At 37.5% G+C, this 13,786-nt stretch overlaps 2 protein-coding genes and 1 long non-coding RNA gene across 3 annotated transcripts; 1 reads left to right on the top strand and 2 right to left on the bottom strand.

Annotated features, from left to right (window-relative positions):
• Positions 1-1,192: 1,192 nt before the first annotated feature.
• Positions 1,193-8,971, top strand: LOC136706938 (uncharacterized). The gene is made up of 3 exons (XR_010804169.1): positions 1,193-1,416; positions 8,100-8,249; positions 8,388-8,971. It is a non-coding gene; the product is annotated as an uncharacterized lncRNA (long non-coding RNA).
• On the bottom strand, positions 3,372-4,652 carry si:dkey-6n21.13 (P2Y purinoceptor 3). The gene has a single exon (XM_066680692.1). It carries the CDS (start codon positions 4,650-4,652, stop codon positions 3,372-3,374), a length of 1,281 nt encoding a protein of 426 aa, XP_066536789.1.
• On the bottom strand, positions 6,221-11,697 carry si:dkey-6n21.12 (schwannomin-interacting protein 1). Its single transcript, XM_066680693.1, has 7 exons — positions 11,347-11,697; positions 10,481-10,692; positions 9,237-9,340; positions 9,073-9,154; positions 8,079-8,240; positions 7,789-7,906; positions 6,221-6,875 (listed from the first exon to the last, which is right to left on the bottom strand). The coding sequence occupies exons 2-7, from the start codon at positions 10,685-10,687 to the stop codon at positions 6,775-6,777; spliced, it is 774 nt and encodes a 257-aa protein (XP_066536790.1). The 5' UTR covers positions 10,688-10,692; positions 11,347-11,697; the 3' UTR covers positions 6,221-6,774.
• Between the last annotated feature and the right edge of the window lie 2,089 nt (positions 11,698-13,786).

Genomic DNA, 13,786 nt, shown 5'->3' with positions numbered 1-13,786 from the left:
AAAGGCAGGAACGACTCGTAGAGGCCACCCAGTTAATGACAAAAAAGCTTAAAACATAACTGAACCACATACATAAAACAGGTGAGACTCGTTATGTGTAAAGAGATAACAAGCGTTAAACTGTCGACAACAGGAAAAAATAGAAACGATTAGGGAGTGGTTCGTGAAGCAGCAAAGTTAAAAAAAATTACTAAACTACAGCTGTGATAAACATCCCCAATGTTCGATATCGAATACAAGTGAAATGGATCAATAGTATTAACAATAAACCGATTTTTAATATTTAAAACAATATTTATTTTTGCAAGCAGCAATGATGTTTCGAACGTTGCTAAAACATATCTTTACGTGTGTAAAGGAAACTCCTTCAGTAACTGAAGGCTGCCAAAGAACCAAGTTAAACTCAGTACAGATTCTCAACATCTCTCTTCCCTCTCTCTCTCTCTCTCTCATTCGTTTAGTGATTTAGGTCCTAGCTCAGAAACAAGTGTCCTCCTCTTATTCTATTAAAACAGCCAGAGTTTCACTTTGCCAATGAAGTGCTTTTCATAAACAAACGTTAATTCACACCCAAACGTTACCGTTAAGCCGTTTTAATGATTTTGGTCGAACAACGACTAGAGTCAAAGGTCTGACACTCCGATTGCTACTGCTGTGTGTTGCTAAGAGTAGATTACTGTTAGAAATATACCCGAGTTTTAATACTTACCTAACTAAAATCTGTCTAGAATAAACTCGCATTGAATAAACACGTAAATAACCTAAGATTCAGTGGAGGGGGAGTATTAAAACACGTTTAAAAGCAGAAACGCAGCAATCCAGTTTTTTTTAAATATAAAATATTAACTTACCACTAAAAAATATGTCCGAATCCGAGATAGAACAAACAACGCCAACTGTAAAATAAGAAACAGAACAATTTCAATAATTTGTGGCTAACAACACCTGTATTCACTCTGGCTCTGGAGTTTGAAAATGGCGCCAACGCTCCAGTGCAGCTCCTCTACTCTGTGATGACACGAGCACTAGGGGAAAAAAAAGAAATAAAAATTTATTTCTGCAAATTATAATTTTCTAACCACCCTGTAACATGTGTATTGACAAGTAGTAATGAAATCCCGCGCCTGTGGTGTTTATATTTGCCTCAATAATTTTTAAATATTTTTTCTTCGATATTTTTTTAACGGTCAGAGATGGTTTGTGCCGCGGTGCAGGTCGGGAGTCTCCCTGCCTGGTTTTGTTTTGAATTTCCAAACTGAAATTCCCGGATGATCCCCCCGCGGCGCCCCCTGCCGCTCACGCGCCGCGCTGCAGACTCTCCTGACGCCGAATCTCAGAGCTGGTGAATATGGAGATTCACTTTTGCTACTCCAGGACATTACAACGCCAATTTCTGATGTTCAGGTTCGGGCTGTGGTCAGTATTTATGAGTTTTCAAAAAAAATGGTCGGTAGTAACAGGTCTTAAAATGATAGTTTCAAACGGTAGGCTAATACTTTTACTTCTCTTTATATCTTTTAAGTACATGAATATAGATATTATTGCGTGTAGTATTCCGTTTAGCTTTCTTTTTCCCCCTAATTATATATATTTTTTAATTTCCTTATGTGTTATTAGTAAAATAAAATATCAGTTTTAACATGTTAAAGTCCCACCAAAATAGAATAACCTTATAGCAAACTTACCATGTTAGTCTCAAATGAACTACACAACTTGGTGCCAGCCAGGTTAAGTGTTGGCCACAATATAAGGTGCCTTCCGGGGTTAGTGATGGGACCAGGATTGGTTAAACATCTCTGTAAATGAAAAACATCCAATATGGGTACCAAATCCAATATGGGTCCATGCAGGCCATGTAGAGTCAATGACCCGCATCCAGTATAGGCAGCTACCTGGGTCCAACTTAAAAGAAGTGTACCAGTTTACCAAATCCCAGACCCATCTTTAATACAGCGAGTCACGTTTCAACCCATGTGAGCACCAAGGCACGCTTGTTGCTAGATTCTGGAGGTGATCCACTACAGTTAATTAGTGATTAAGCTTTCAATTTGTTCATTTTATTGATTTTATTGCAGGATGGAATTCTTCAAGTAGCCACTTAAATCCTATGAAAATTTTGCAAAAATCACTTAATATTATCCTGCACCATATGTACAATCACCCTTATTTCTATTATACCTTTGAGTGTTCTGGACGGCTAAAACCGATACAGATTATGCTTAGCTGAGAAGTGCATCACTGACATGTTTTAATAACTACAAATGAATATTTACACAGGGACACAGAGAAGAGACATAACTGTCTTTACAATATAAGTGATGCACACATCCTTCCACTGAGACCAAACATTTTATGGGAAACTTTCTATTTATTGCAGCATTTCTGTTACTTAATCATAGCTGAATCATTGATCCAACTCTAATAACCATGCATGAGGTTGGGGTCCATCATGGATTGTAAGCTTTCAGTTTCTTTCAGTGAAAATGTAAGTACAACAGGTGATCATTCTAAACGACAAAATGTTTAGTCAAAATGTAAAGCAGTAGAATCTAAATATTTACAGATGTTACCAGGCTCTGGAGGAGTATTGTTTGGGGAGGGGAAAGTCTGTCAGGGAATGAAATGAGAGACAATAGTTCTGTTTAATCATCTCCATGCAACTCAGAAAGTATATATATATGAGAATTTAAATAAAAGTGTAATCCACATCCCACATGCTGAGTTAATAGATGGAAATAATTAACATCACACAATACATAACCAATTGTGAATCCCCATTGTCTACTGCCTTACTCAGTCTCGTATGAGGGACATAGAATGGACTTTGGCAGAAATTTAATTGACCTTGAAAAATAATAGATGTAAACTAGAAACGTGTAGTACTAGAATACTTCTATATTTTTAATGAAGTTTTACATGGTAGTATTGTTTACAGTAAATCATGTTATACACTGTTATTGAACCAAACACCCAACTCCACAGTGAGGTATGCCAGAAACCAAAACAAGTAACACTTGAATAGTCTGATACATGTTATGTCATAGCAGCTAATTTGTGTTATCATTATACTGAGGTAAAATGGACAAACAGGCTAAAACCTGGACATACACAATGAAATATGACCAAATAATCTATTAATGCTTTCTGTAAAGATTCACATTTTTAGTCAGTGTTTAGAGTATTTATTTGTTTTCTCCATTTTTCATGTCAGTGTGCAAATGAGAACAAAATAAAGACATCATTATGTTAAAGAGTTCAGCAGCGGAAGTTTCACATTCCCTATACATGGATATAAACAAGTTCAACTTTTAGTGCTAACACCTCAGGCATATCTGGCATTTTTTAGTGTCTTCTAAGGAATTAATTTTATCTCAAGGTAGGTCTGTGATTTTGTGGCTTTCTTCCTTGAATTCATTGTCTTTATGGTTCCCTGCCTCATCAACCCCGTCCTCCATATTCCCTCCTTTTCCCATCATCCTCAGGGGCCAAAGGAGGCCATGTTGAGAGGGTTGTGGCTTGTGGCAGCAGGGTGCACTTTTTTCCTTGGTGAGGAAATAGAGCAAAGCGTTGAGCCAGGCATTGAAGGATGCAAGTGGGCGAGTGATTTTATAACAAATGGACACCATTTGCATTGTATGGCACTGCACCCTGCTGGTCACTTTAAGCACCAAAAATATGGTTCGGGTCACATGAAATGGGAAGAAGCAAAGAGCAAAGAGTAGTGTAATGGTTATTATGGTCTTGATGGACTTGCGTCGCCTGTTCACATAAGGTGAGTGAGCCCCTAAAATGACTGACATGCCTTCTGTCCCTGTCCCAGCTCCTGCCAGGACCCTGCTTTCACGTCTTGATCCCGGACCATTAGTTGGAGGCTGGGAGTGTAGTGATCGAAATATTGTCATAACCACATGTGAGTAACACCAGGCAATTATACTAAATGGTACAAAGAAACCCAATAGATGGAGGGTTATCCCATAAGGAACATAGTCGGGGAACTCCTTATCAATAGCGTCATCCCAGCAGTTGTGGAACCCCTCCACATTTGAATTTGTGGTGTCATCATTCAAAATGTTCTCTGAAATACCACTGTTCTTTCGGCGAGGAAGATACTCTGTTTGTGCAAATCGAAAAATTGGGCAAGTTAAAGCAAATACAGACACCCACACTAAAACACAAGTGGCTTTGACAGCTCTCTTAGTCTCCAGGGTGATGGTTCTCATGGGGTGACAGATGCCCAAGTAGCGATGCACAGAGATACAGGTGAGGAAAAAGATACTGCAGTAGAGATTGAAGTAGAAGAGGAAGCGCACCAGGCGACACATGAAGTCTCCAAACACCCAGTTGTCACGCATAACATAGCTGGCCACAAGGAACGGCAGGGACAAGCCATACATAAAGTCAGTTGTGGCCAAGTTCACCATGTAGATAAGAGATGCATTCCAGTGCTTGGTTTGACGAAAGGAACGATAGAGCACCACAGAGTTCAGGGTGATGCTGAAGACAAATGTGAAGGAGTAGCATATAGGAAGAAAGATGTACTTGTAGGACTCGTCTATGTTGCAAGAGGCAATAAGAGTGGAGTTTGAGGAGGAATGGAAGTGATCACTTCCTTGCCCTCTTTCGGACAGGGTTGTGGGAATATCTGTCACCATTTCTGGCTCCTTTGGAATCTTGCTAAGGAAGTCTCATCCTCACGTAAAGAATTCCCAAAAACCATCAGCACTTGATTCCAATACAAAGCATTTGTCCTTCTTCGAGCTTTGCAAATCTGGAGGTCCACCTTGAGTTTCTGTAAAGATAATAACATAATAGATTTAAAATATACAGTCTGACATAGAATACATTTTACGGCGGTGAAAGGGTTGATTTATTTTGCTTGAACCTGGAGTCTTTATCCAGTTCTTTTCAGTCATCTTTGCCCTTCATTCTGTCTGCTTACCTGATTCCCTCTTTACTCCTCACCATCCCCCTTTCTTTCTTTCACAATCTGTGGTGCTGTTTGCGCTGTCGCATGAGTATATGCTGCTGATTCAGACCCTTTTCACTTCAGTACCTCATCAATCAGTAACCACACTTCCCCTCTGTGTTCCATCATCTGTCCATCTCTGTCCTTCCTACCATCACTTCTGTAGATCAACTCAGATTCAAATGAATGGGGGTCTTTTATTTTAACTGCACTCCATAGCCCTTTCAGCACTTTTTTAATCTGTATACTTCACAGGATGAATTAAAACATCAAACAAATTTGAACTACAATTACCTTGATGCCATTCTTTAACCATCATACCATACTAATTGACTGAACCTTTTACTGAGTAACTTAAGGCAAATGACTATTGCTTAGGACTTGAGAAACATAAGCCTTTATATCAACAAAGTATACCTTTGTTTCAACCATATTATCACAAATGATCATTTTACTATCAAATTAAGTGTAAATTGCGGAAAAAAAAACTTATGTTGCACAGTGAGGTCAGTTGGTTGAGAAACCTTTCTCAGAAACTACAACTCATGAAGACGAAAACAGAAAACATAGCAGAGTGTGTGCCTAATAGGGCAATATACCTGCAATTCATCAGAGTGCACATACAAAACCAGGATCATTATGTTGGGTGGTGTGCTCTTAACGACAAGTTTGAACACTTACCAGTCCCTCAGGATACTGCTTCGTGAAAGGTAAAATCCCTTTTCAGTCTATTGTAGAATCTCAAAGTGAAAAGTGCTGACACCAAATCATCTTTTTAAATCTTCCAATCGTTAGTGCAAATAGCAGGAAGCAAATGTGTATAGAACAGAAGTGAGACCACTGTAAAAAGGCTGTTTTATGTCACCACCTTTTCCTCCTACCTATTTTGGACCAGTCTATCCATCCCTCCCATATTCATGGTCTCCCCTTGCTTCATAATCGTACCCTCCCCCTGTCTATTGCCTTTCCTATTTGTGCTGAGCTGGCCTTTTGAATATTCAAACTCTTGCTAGGCATTAAAATCACATGCAGTTGGCATTTTCTGTTCAAAACTTTGTTTAAAAAAATATAACTCACCTATATTAAATAAACAACCTATTCTAAACATGCATGGAATATTCTCTTTAAACTGCATCATTAAAAAATCATTATTTATACTGCAGAATAAAAAAAAGTCCATAACCAGTAAAATCAATGCAAGAGCCTTTGCAATCTAATGCAAGTAAACACCAATGTTATTTATTTTATGCAGCATTAAATGACCCATGTATTAGCATGTGAAAAGTAATAGATTTCATTTGACTTTCCCATTGGCTACACAGTTTTCGTCTGAGCACAGATGCAGAACATATAGTAACATAAGTCAAACCTTCTGGAGTTTATTGCTTTATATGTTAGCTCCTCAAGTGTCTGTGTGACTGTAAACTATTGACTATCAAATCATACAAAGAATACATCACTGTAATGTTGCAAATGTGATGTAAATGTAAATGAGCAGAAATAAAATAAAAAGAATGATTTGTCAAAAACAAACGGATTTTGGAAAAGATGTTGCTCCTTAGGCAGCAATAGCAGCTTATAAATGCCTTAAAACACCCTTAAAAATACCAACAAAAACATAACAAAACAACTAAAACAACGACTGCAAACCTTGAAAACGTATTTGTGCAATTTAAGCTTTTGGAATGGTTAAGCTTTTCACAGTACAATTCAATTCTTCCAGGCAGATCTCCCAGGTCAGTGGGTTAATTTTGTGGGGGCAGTGTCATGTCTGTCCCTCGAATTAAAGATATCTTCTTTCTATGCCATCACAGTGATGTCATATCTTGTATCTCCAGTAACATGGCATCCTGTTCGGTCCTCAGCTGGTCTCTCGTAAGTAGCCGTCCCACTAGCTCAGAGCTGAGGTCTATACACACAAGCACAAAGACAATACATACACAAATAAATAAGGTTAAAAAAGTCATAGTACAGATACGTAATTTGCTGCACAAATTTACTACCTTATAGTCAAGCTATAGGAAGGGTCAACAAATGTCCTGTAAAATATTTTGAATCAAACACAGTATAAGATGTAGGATTTGGAGGTGTCCCAAGAAATAGTACATAGTTTTTTCCACCCTGATGCATGCGGATAATCAAAACTCAGAAGACACTTTAGAGTGGGTAAAATAGTCATTACAATTGAAACAATCATTATGAGGAAACTTTTAAAAAATGTTGTCATTAGAATTATATGGTATGATTTGCTTAACATGACCAGCGGCATGAACTAACACTGAAGAAAGAGGAAGTTTGTGACATGTCTGATAAATAATAATACCAACAGTTGTGATGTCTGTGACATTTCAGATATCAGATAATCAGATTTATAAATTGTATCAACTTTTTATGAACATATTTTTAAGACACATTTTCTCTTATTAATTTTAGGACTTATTTCACGACTACAATTAATAATGATGATTAATGCTATCAAACCAATATGTAACATATACTGTTATGAACATGAATAATACAAATGTAGACCAACATAAAGCTATATAAGGTTAAACAATGGATAAAGTCTTCATCAATACATATGAAGAGATTTCAGTATCAGTTCTGAAGTAAAATGAATTCTCTATGACTGCATTAGGTACAAACCATTCATCAGTGTATTTACTGTACACTACAGCTAATTAAGGTAAGTTTATGTAAAGATAAGTGCAATGACTGAGCAGTAACATCTATTATGACAAGTTATAAAATCAAGAAACGATGCAATAAAATATAGCTTATGGGAATATTTTACAGATTTTCAGACTTTAAAAAAATCTTACTATGAATGTCTTTGCTCAGTGAAGACTTCAAAGCATTCAACTCCTTTAGGGTGAAATTTTGCAGGTCACTGCATTTATAGCGTGTTCTCTGTTTGACTGCGTCACTGGGAGGCATGGTCTAGAATAGAACAGTAAATCAGATGTATTGCACATACAGGTAATAAGAATAATAGTAACAACCATACAACAACTACTGCTGACAACACTAATATAAAAAACAATTATGAATCTTAGAAAATCAGAATTGCAGGACTGATTTTGTCAGCATGAAGTCATTGCTGCAGACATACCTGTTTTTGTTCCAATCTTAGTTTGTCTCTGAGCATACTGAGCGCAGCCCTGACCTCTTTCCTGAACCCTCCTGATTTGGTCTTGCTGTGGCTGACACTGCTGGAACCCTGCTGAGGCTGCTGCACCTGGCCACTGCTACTCTTCCCACACTGTTTCATCAACTGGAAAAAGTAAGATTATTAGCTACTGTCTAATAAAAAGCTTATAACTCATTACTATGTTTTACTTACTGGTTGCCATTTACATTGCATGAAGGTTTCAATGTCCAAAATAACATATTCATTCATTATCTGTAACCACTTATCCAGTTTGCGGTGGGTCCAGAGCCTACCTGGAATCATTGGGTGCAAGGCGGGAATACACCCTGGAGGGGACGCCAGTCCTTCACAGGGCAACACACACACTCACACCTACAGACACTTTTGAGTCGCCAATCCACCTACCAATGTGTGTTTTTGGACTGTGGGAGGAAACCAGAGCACCCAGAGGAAACCCACGCGGACATGGGAAAAATACACCAACTCACAGACAGTCACCTGGAGCGGAAATCGAACCCACAACTTCCAGGGCCCTGAAGCTGTGTGACTACGACACTACCTGCTGCACCACCGTGCCCCCCGCAAAATAACATACGTAACTGTACAATTTTTGCTATTCCAATAAATATACAATTTCTGAAAGTGATAATATTCAAGATCTTTGATATATTTCCATTTTAAATTCCATATTACAATCAGCAATTAGTTATTATTAGCTACTGGTCAATGCATAAACTATCTAGGCACAATCTTACGTTAATTTCCACAAAATATCAAAAATATTGGCAATGCAAGTATTGATGGCAATTGCTATTCAATTAATATTGATTGGTAATACAAGCAATGCATGATATTTAACACTCCATAAAAGGCAGACTATGGCACATTGGCAATGTTTATCAATTGCAGTTGTAATATTTATAGCACAAAACTAAAGAAAAGTAGGATTTGGAACCTCTTTTTTTCCCTCTTCCTCTTCATCCTCGCTCTCACTATTGTTGATGAAGCAGAGCTGTAGGTTCATATGACTCTGGAGTCTACAAACACCAAACAGAACACATTACATTCAAATACTGCAATAAAGAAAGAATGTAGAAGAAAAAAATGTACAGTGGTTACCGTGATGTTAATGCAGTCAGACGACTGTCCTCCATGTCCTCACAAGATTCCCTATGTCTGAAGTCATTTAACTCTGGCCAACTTTCTGTCCACCGGGGTAAGTCCTTAAAGTTATATATAAAACATACAGGTATTGAGCTACAGTATGTAATACACAAAAAATATAAATTTATACATCCTCTATGTAGATAAAGACAGTTCTACTGATGTGTTGATACTGGTAAACATCCTGAATGTTTATAATAATAAATGTAACACAATTCACTTAATTTACTACGTAATACCAAATTCCAAAACTTAAGTAGTCAGTAATTATAAGTAATAACACAAATAATCCCTGGGTTCTGTGTTATTTATTTATTATTTCATATTTTTGTATACAATTTTGTAGCTGAAAAAAGATACTGAGGAATGTACTACAGAGGAATCAAAAGATAAGGTATAATTATTTTTATCAGCACAAAAACAATTCCCAGCCTGATTCCACACCTCATCTTACATTCTTGCTGAAGCCCAACCTGAAATCCTTTTAAAAACTTGTTACTTTGTGTTTATGAGCACATTATTTTAATATTTGTCTGGAAATGTTGATATTTGATCATGCCTTAAACTAAGATAAAGGATTTAAAGGGGACATCTTTGAATGTGGGGAATTGCTGTTCTCTGGTTTGTTTATGTTCAGAAGCACTGCATATTTAAATGTGGAATGATATGTATTGTATAAAAATATATTGTTAGTACATGGCTAAAGTTTAAGTTGTCTGAAATTTTTTATTTACTGTGTGGATTACCACAGAAACTTGTTTGTAACTGGAACTGTTTAATTTTGTAGCTCTTTTGGTAATACAGTTAACCATCTCCTGAATTTGGAGATATTTCCCATTCGAAACAGCAAAAATAAGTCAATATCACCCACTTATGGAGCAAGAATAGAGCAACATCGTCATATTGATTCATGTTTTTCAGCATTGGATTTGTCTTAAATACTCTAGCTGTTTTTTTTTCTCTGCCATGAGCAGAGAGAGCCTAGCATACTGGACTGAAACCGGCTTTGTAAACACTTTGAACCAGTTTAGAGCATGCATACAGAGTGGACAGCTAGCAAATGGTGAGGAAACATCCTCAGAATTTTATTAAAAAAAAGTTTTTCGATCAAAATAGTCATGAAGATTGCCTTTAACTCAAACAAGGCACATGGTATAGAAGGAAGTTGTGTGAATATGATGTTGATCTTTAGTTCTGACCTTGTTCTTCTCTCTTCGTTCCTTCTCTTGTCTCTCCAGTTCTGCGATTCGTAAACTCAGAGCTTCCCAGTGCATGATTGGTAAATCCAGTTCATCTTCGGGGAAACCTTCCTGCCATATTAAGGCTGCTCCCTCAGCATCCTCCTCTGTCTCATCATTCTCTTTCTCCTCTCCTCTCTCCCTTTCTTTCTCTTTCTCTCCATCCATTGGTCCTGGAAAATTTTCAAAAAATATTATTAGAGTACTTCAGAGACTACAGTAAGGTTTGTGAAAGTATGAACCTTACTGAGGCACAGGTATCCACCCACAGAATTGGTGATCCCATACGGTTATCTAACGTAGTCTTCACATAGTGTTTAAGAAAGCAAAACAAAAGGGTTTTTCTTAGCTGAAGGGAGTCAAACAACATTGTGCTGTAACATCCCTAGTCTACTGCTGACACACACACTTAAAAACTCAGATACTCAAAATACAGATACTGTAAAATATTAACCAGCCACCAGATATTAAAGACTTATTTAGAAAAATAAATTAAGAATTTAATTACTGAAGAAAGCAGCTTACAAAACCATCCTATATTTATTTAAGTGACTTAACTAAGTACATTTCAGTAGTTAACCAATTATGTTCACCCCCTTATGACCTAATGTAGTCCCATTAATACTATATTACATATGAAATACTGAACATAAAAGTAAAAAGGTTACATTTTAAAGCACTGGGAAGTCCATGTGAACAGATTCTGTACTTATGCAAAGCTAGGCCCAGCCTGGTTTAGCCACGTAGTGTTGAAGAATTGTCAATTTGTTTTTTTTAAGTTTCCACTATAAATTAGCTTCATTAATGTTAAAACCCACGTGTCCTACCTGTGAGAACTGAGGAAATATAACACAGATGTTGAGGTCGTTTAAACTTGTCGAGGAATAAAGTTATGTTCCCATAGTTTTCCAAGTTAGGATAACCTGATTTTTGTTCCGTTACGCGCCCTCCTCGCCTTCCTTCGCTGTGTTCACACTTTTCAGCCCGAGTTTCTTGTTTTTTTTCGCCTTTATATTTTCTTATATATCATAGACCGCGTCTGTAAAGCGTTATTATTTATGTAAGATGCTCAACCTTCTAATGAGCTAATCCAGAAACTACAGAAATACTGAGGACGGCCTGAAAACTTGGAAGAATTTCGCAACGTTTTGTTAGCGGAGGGAGGAGAAAGAGTTTGAAAGGAGACTCATCAGGTGTCCGGTTTCAGTCTTTCACTACGGTTTGAATTTGTTCTTTCCTCCCCCAGACCCATGAAATACAACAGCCCACTTCACACTAAGTGTAGAAGTATTGATCCTCGTTCAGGTTTTTGACCAACTAGAATTGCTCACAAATAAATAAATAAATACAAAAATACAACGTACACTGACGATTGCTCCGTGGGCCAGATACAAGTATGTACAAGTCTGTCCTGTGAAGAGTTCAGACTCCTAAGGTGAACTAAACTAGCGTTTTGGAAAATATCGTTAAGGTCCTGCACGTTAATGAACATTTGTAGATTTTTTTATGTTTCTTTTTGTCCTAGCAGACTTATTCCTTAATGGATGGGGAATCTAAAGGAATATTCCACGTGGCTTTATTGCTGGAGAAATTACAGAGATCCCCCACTAGCCCCTCTCTAGGCCATATTTACATTTGAATTGATTAGTTGATTAGTTTCTATCTTCCAGTCATGAGGGGTCATGGGACTGTAAGGTCTGAGGGAGCTAAAATACATCACCTTATCTCTTGCAGATTTACACCAATCAAGCATAACATGACAACTAACTTCTTGTTTCTACATTCATTGTCCATTTTATCATTTGTTCCATTGATCATACAGGAGCACTTTGTAGTTTTATAATTACAGACAAGTCCATCTGTTGCTCTGTATACTTTATACACAGGTGCTGGTTATAAAATTAGAACAGAAAGAAAAAGTTGACTTATTTATGTAATTCAATTAAAAAATGAAACTTGTATATTTTACTCATTCATTACACACAGACTGATGTATTTGAACTGTTTATTTCTTTTAATTTGATGATTATAACTGACAACTAAGGAAAACCCCAAATGCAGTATCTCAGAAAACTGGAATATTACTTAAGACCAAAAAAAAAAAGGATTTTTGGAAATGCTGGCCAACTGATAAGTATGAACGTGTACAGCACTCAATACTTAGTTGGGGCTCCTTTTGCCTGAATTACTGCAGCAATGCGGTGTGGCATGGAGTCGATCAGTCTGTGGCACTGCTCAGGTGTTATGAGAGCCCAGGTTGCTCTGATAGTGGCCTTCAGCTATTCTTCATTGTTGGGTGTGGTGTATTGCTTCTTCCTCTCCACAAGGTTAAGGTCAGGCGAGTTTGTTGGCCAATTAAGAACAGGGACACCATGGTCCTTAAACCAGGTACTGGTAGCTTTGGCACTGTGTGCAGGTGCCAAGTCCTGCTGAAAAATGAAATCTGCATCTCCATAAAGTTGGTCAGCATCAGGAATAATGTAGTGCTCTAAAACGTCCTGGTAGTTGGCTGCGTTGACCATGGACCTAAAAAAAAACACAATGGACAACACCAGCAGATGGCATGGCACTCCAAACCATTACTGACTGTGGAAACTTTACACTGGAACTCAAGCAACGTGGATTCTGTGCCTCTACCCTCTTCCTCCAGACTCTGGGACCTTGATTTCCAAAGGAAATGCAAAATTTACTTTCATCAGAGAACATAACTTTAGACCGCTCAGCAGCAGTTCAGTCATTTTTGTCTTTAGCCAAGGGGAGACGCTTAAATGAAATTAAAAGAAATATACACTTGAAATATATAAGTCTGTGTTTAATGAATGAGTATAATATACAAGTTTCACTTTTTGAATGGAATTACTGAAATAAATGAACTTTTTCATGATATTCTAATTTTATGACTCGCACCTGTGCTTACTCTGTACACACAGCATGTATGATTTGGGTGTTGGACCATTCTCAGCACTGCAGTGATACTGAAAATGTGGTGATGTGTTAATGTGTGTTGTGCAGATATGAGTGAATATAACACAACAGTGCCCCTGGAGTTTTCATTGGTCCACTTTGTGGATGTAATGTCAGAAACATTAGCTGATCTCTTGCTGCACAGTTTGTGTTGCAGTACTGACAGTGGTCTACCACCTTTGTCTGTGGTCCTGACCAATGGTGAAAGTGGGGAAAACGTTGGTTTGTAGGCCTCCTTGCTTGTATACAGATTTTCATTCCTGCCCAAACACTTTCTATAGAATTAAGGTCAGTGCTTTGTGA

Source organism: Hoplias malabaricus, chromosome 9 (assembly GCF_029633855.1).
Source record: "Hoplias malabaricus isolate fHopMal1 chromosome 9, fHopMal1.hap1, whole genome shotgun sequence".
In the NCBI taxonomy this organism is placed as follows: Eukaryota; Metazoa; Chordata; class Actinopteri; order Characiformes; family Erythrinidae; genus Hoplias; species Hoplias malabaricus.
Note: the sequence above shows the minus strand (reverse complement) of the source record. Positions and strands in the feature narration are given on the sequence as shown.

Excerpts from the sequence above, each read along its gene's own strand:
- si:dkey-6n21.13 (XM_066680692.1), bottom strand. The coding sequence starts at position 4,652 with ATGGTGACAGATATTCCCACAACCCTGTCCGAAAGAGGGCAAGGAAGT.
- si:dkey-6n21.12 (XM_066680693.1), bottom strand. The coding sequence starts at position 10,687 with ATGGATGGAGAGAAAGAGAAAGAAAGGGAGAGAGGAGAGGAGAAAGAG. Across the intron at positions 9,155-9,236 it reads CTGACTGCATTAACATCACG|ACTCCAGAGTCATATGAACC; the intron begins GTAACCACTGTA and ends TGGTGTTTGTAG. Across the intron at positions 8,241-9,072 it reads AGGAAGAGGGAAAAAAAGAG|TTGATGAAACAGTGTGGGAA; the intron begins GTTCCAAATCCT and ends TACTTTTTCCAG.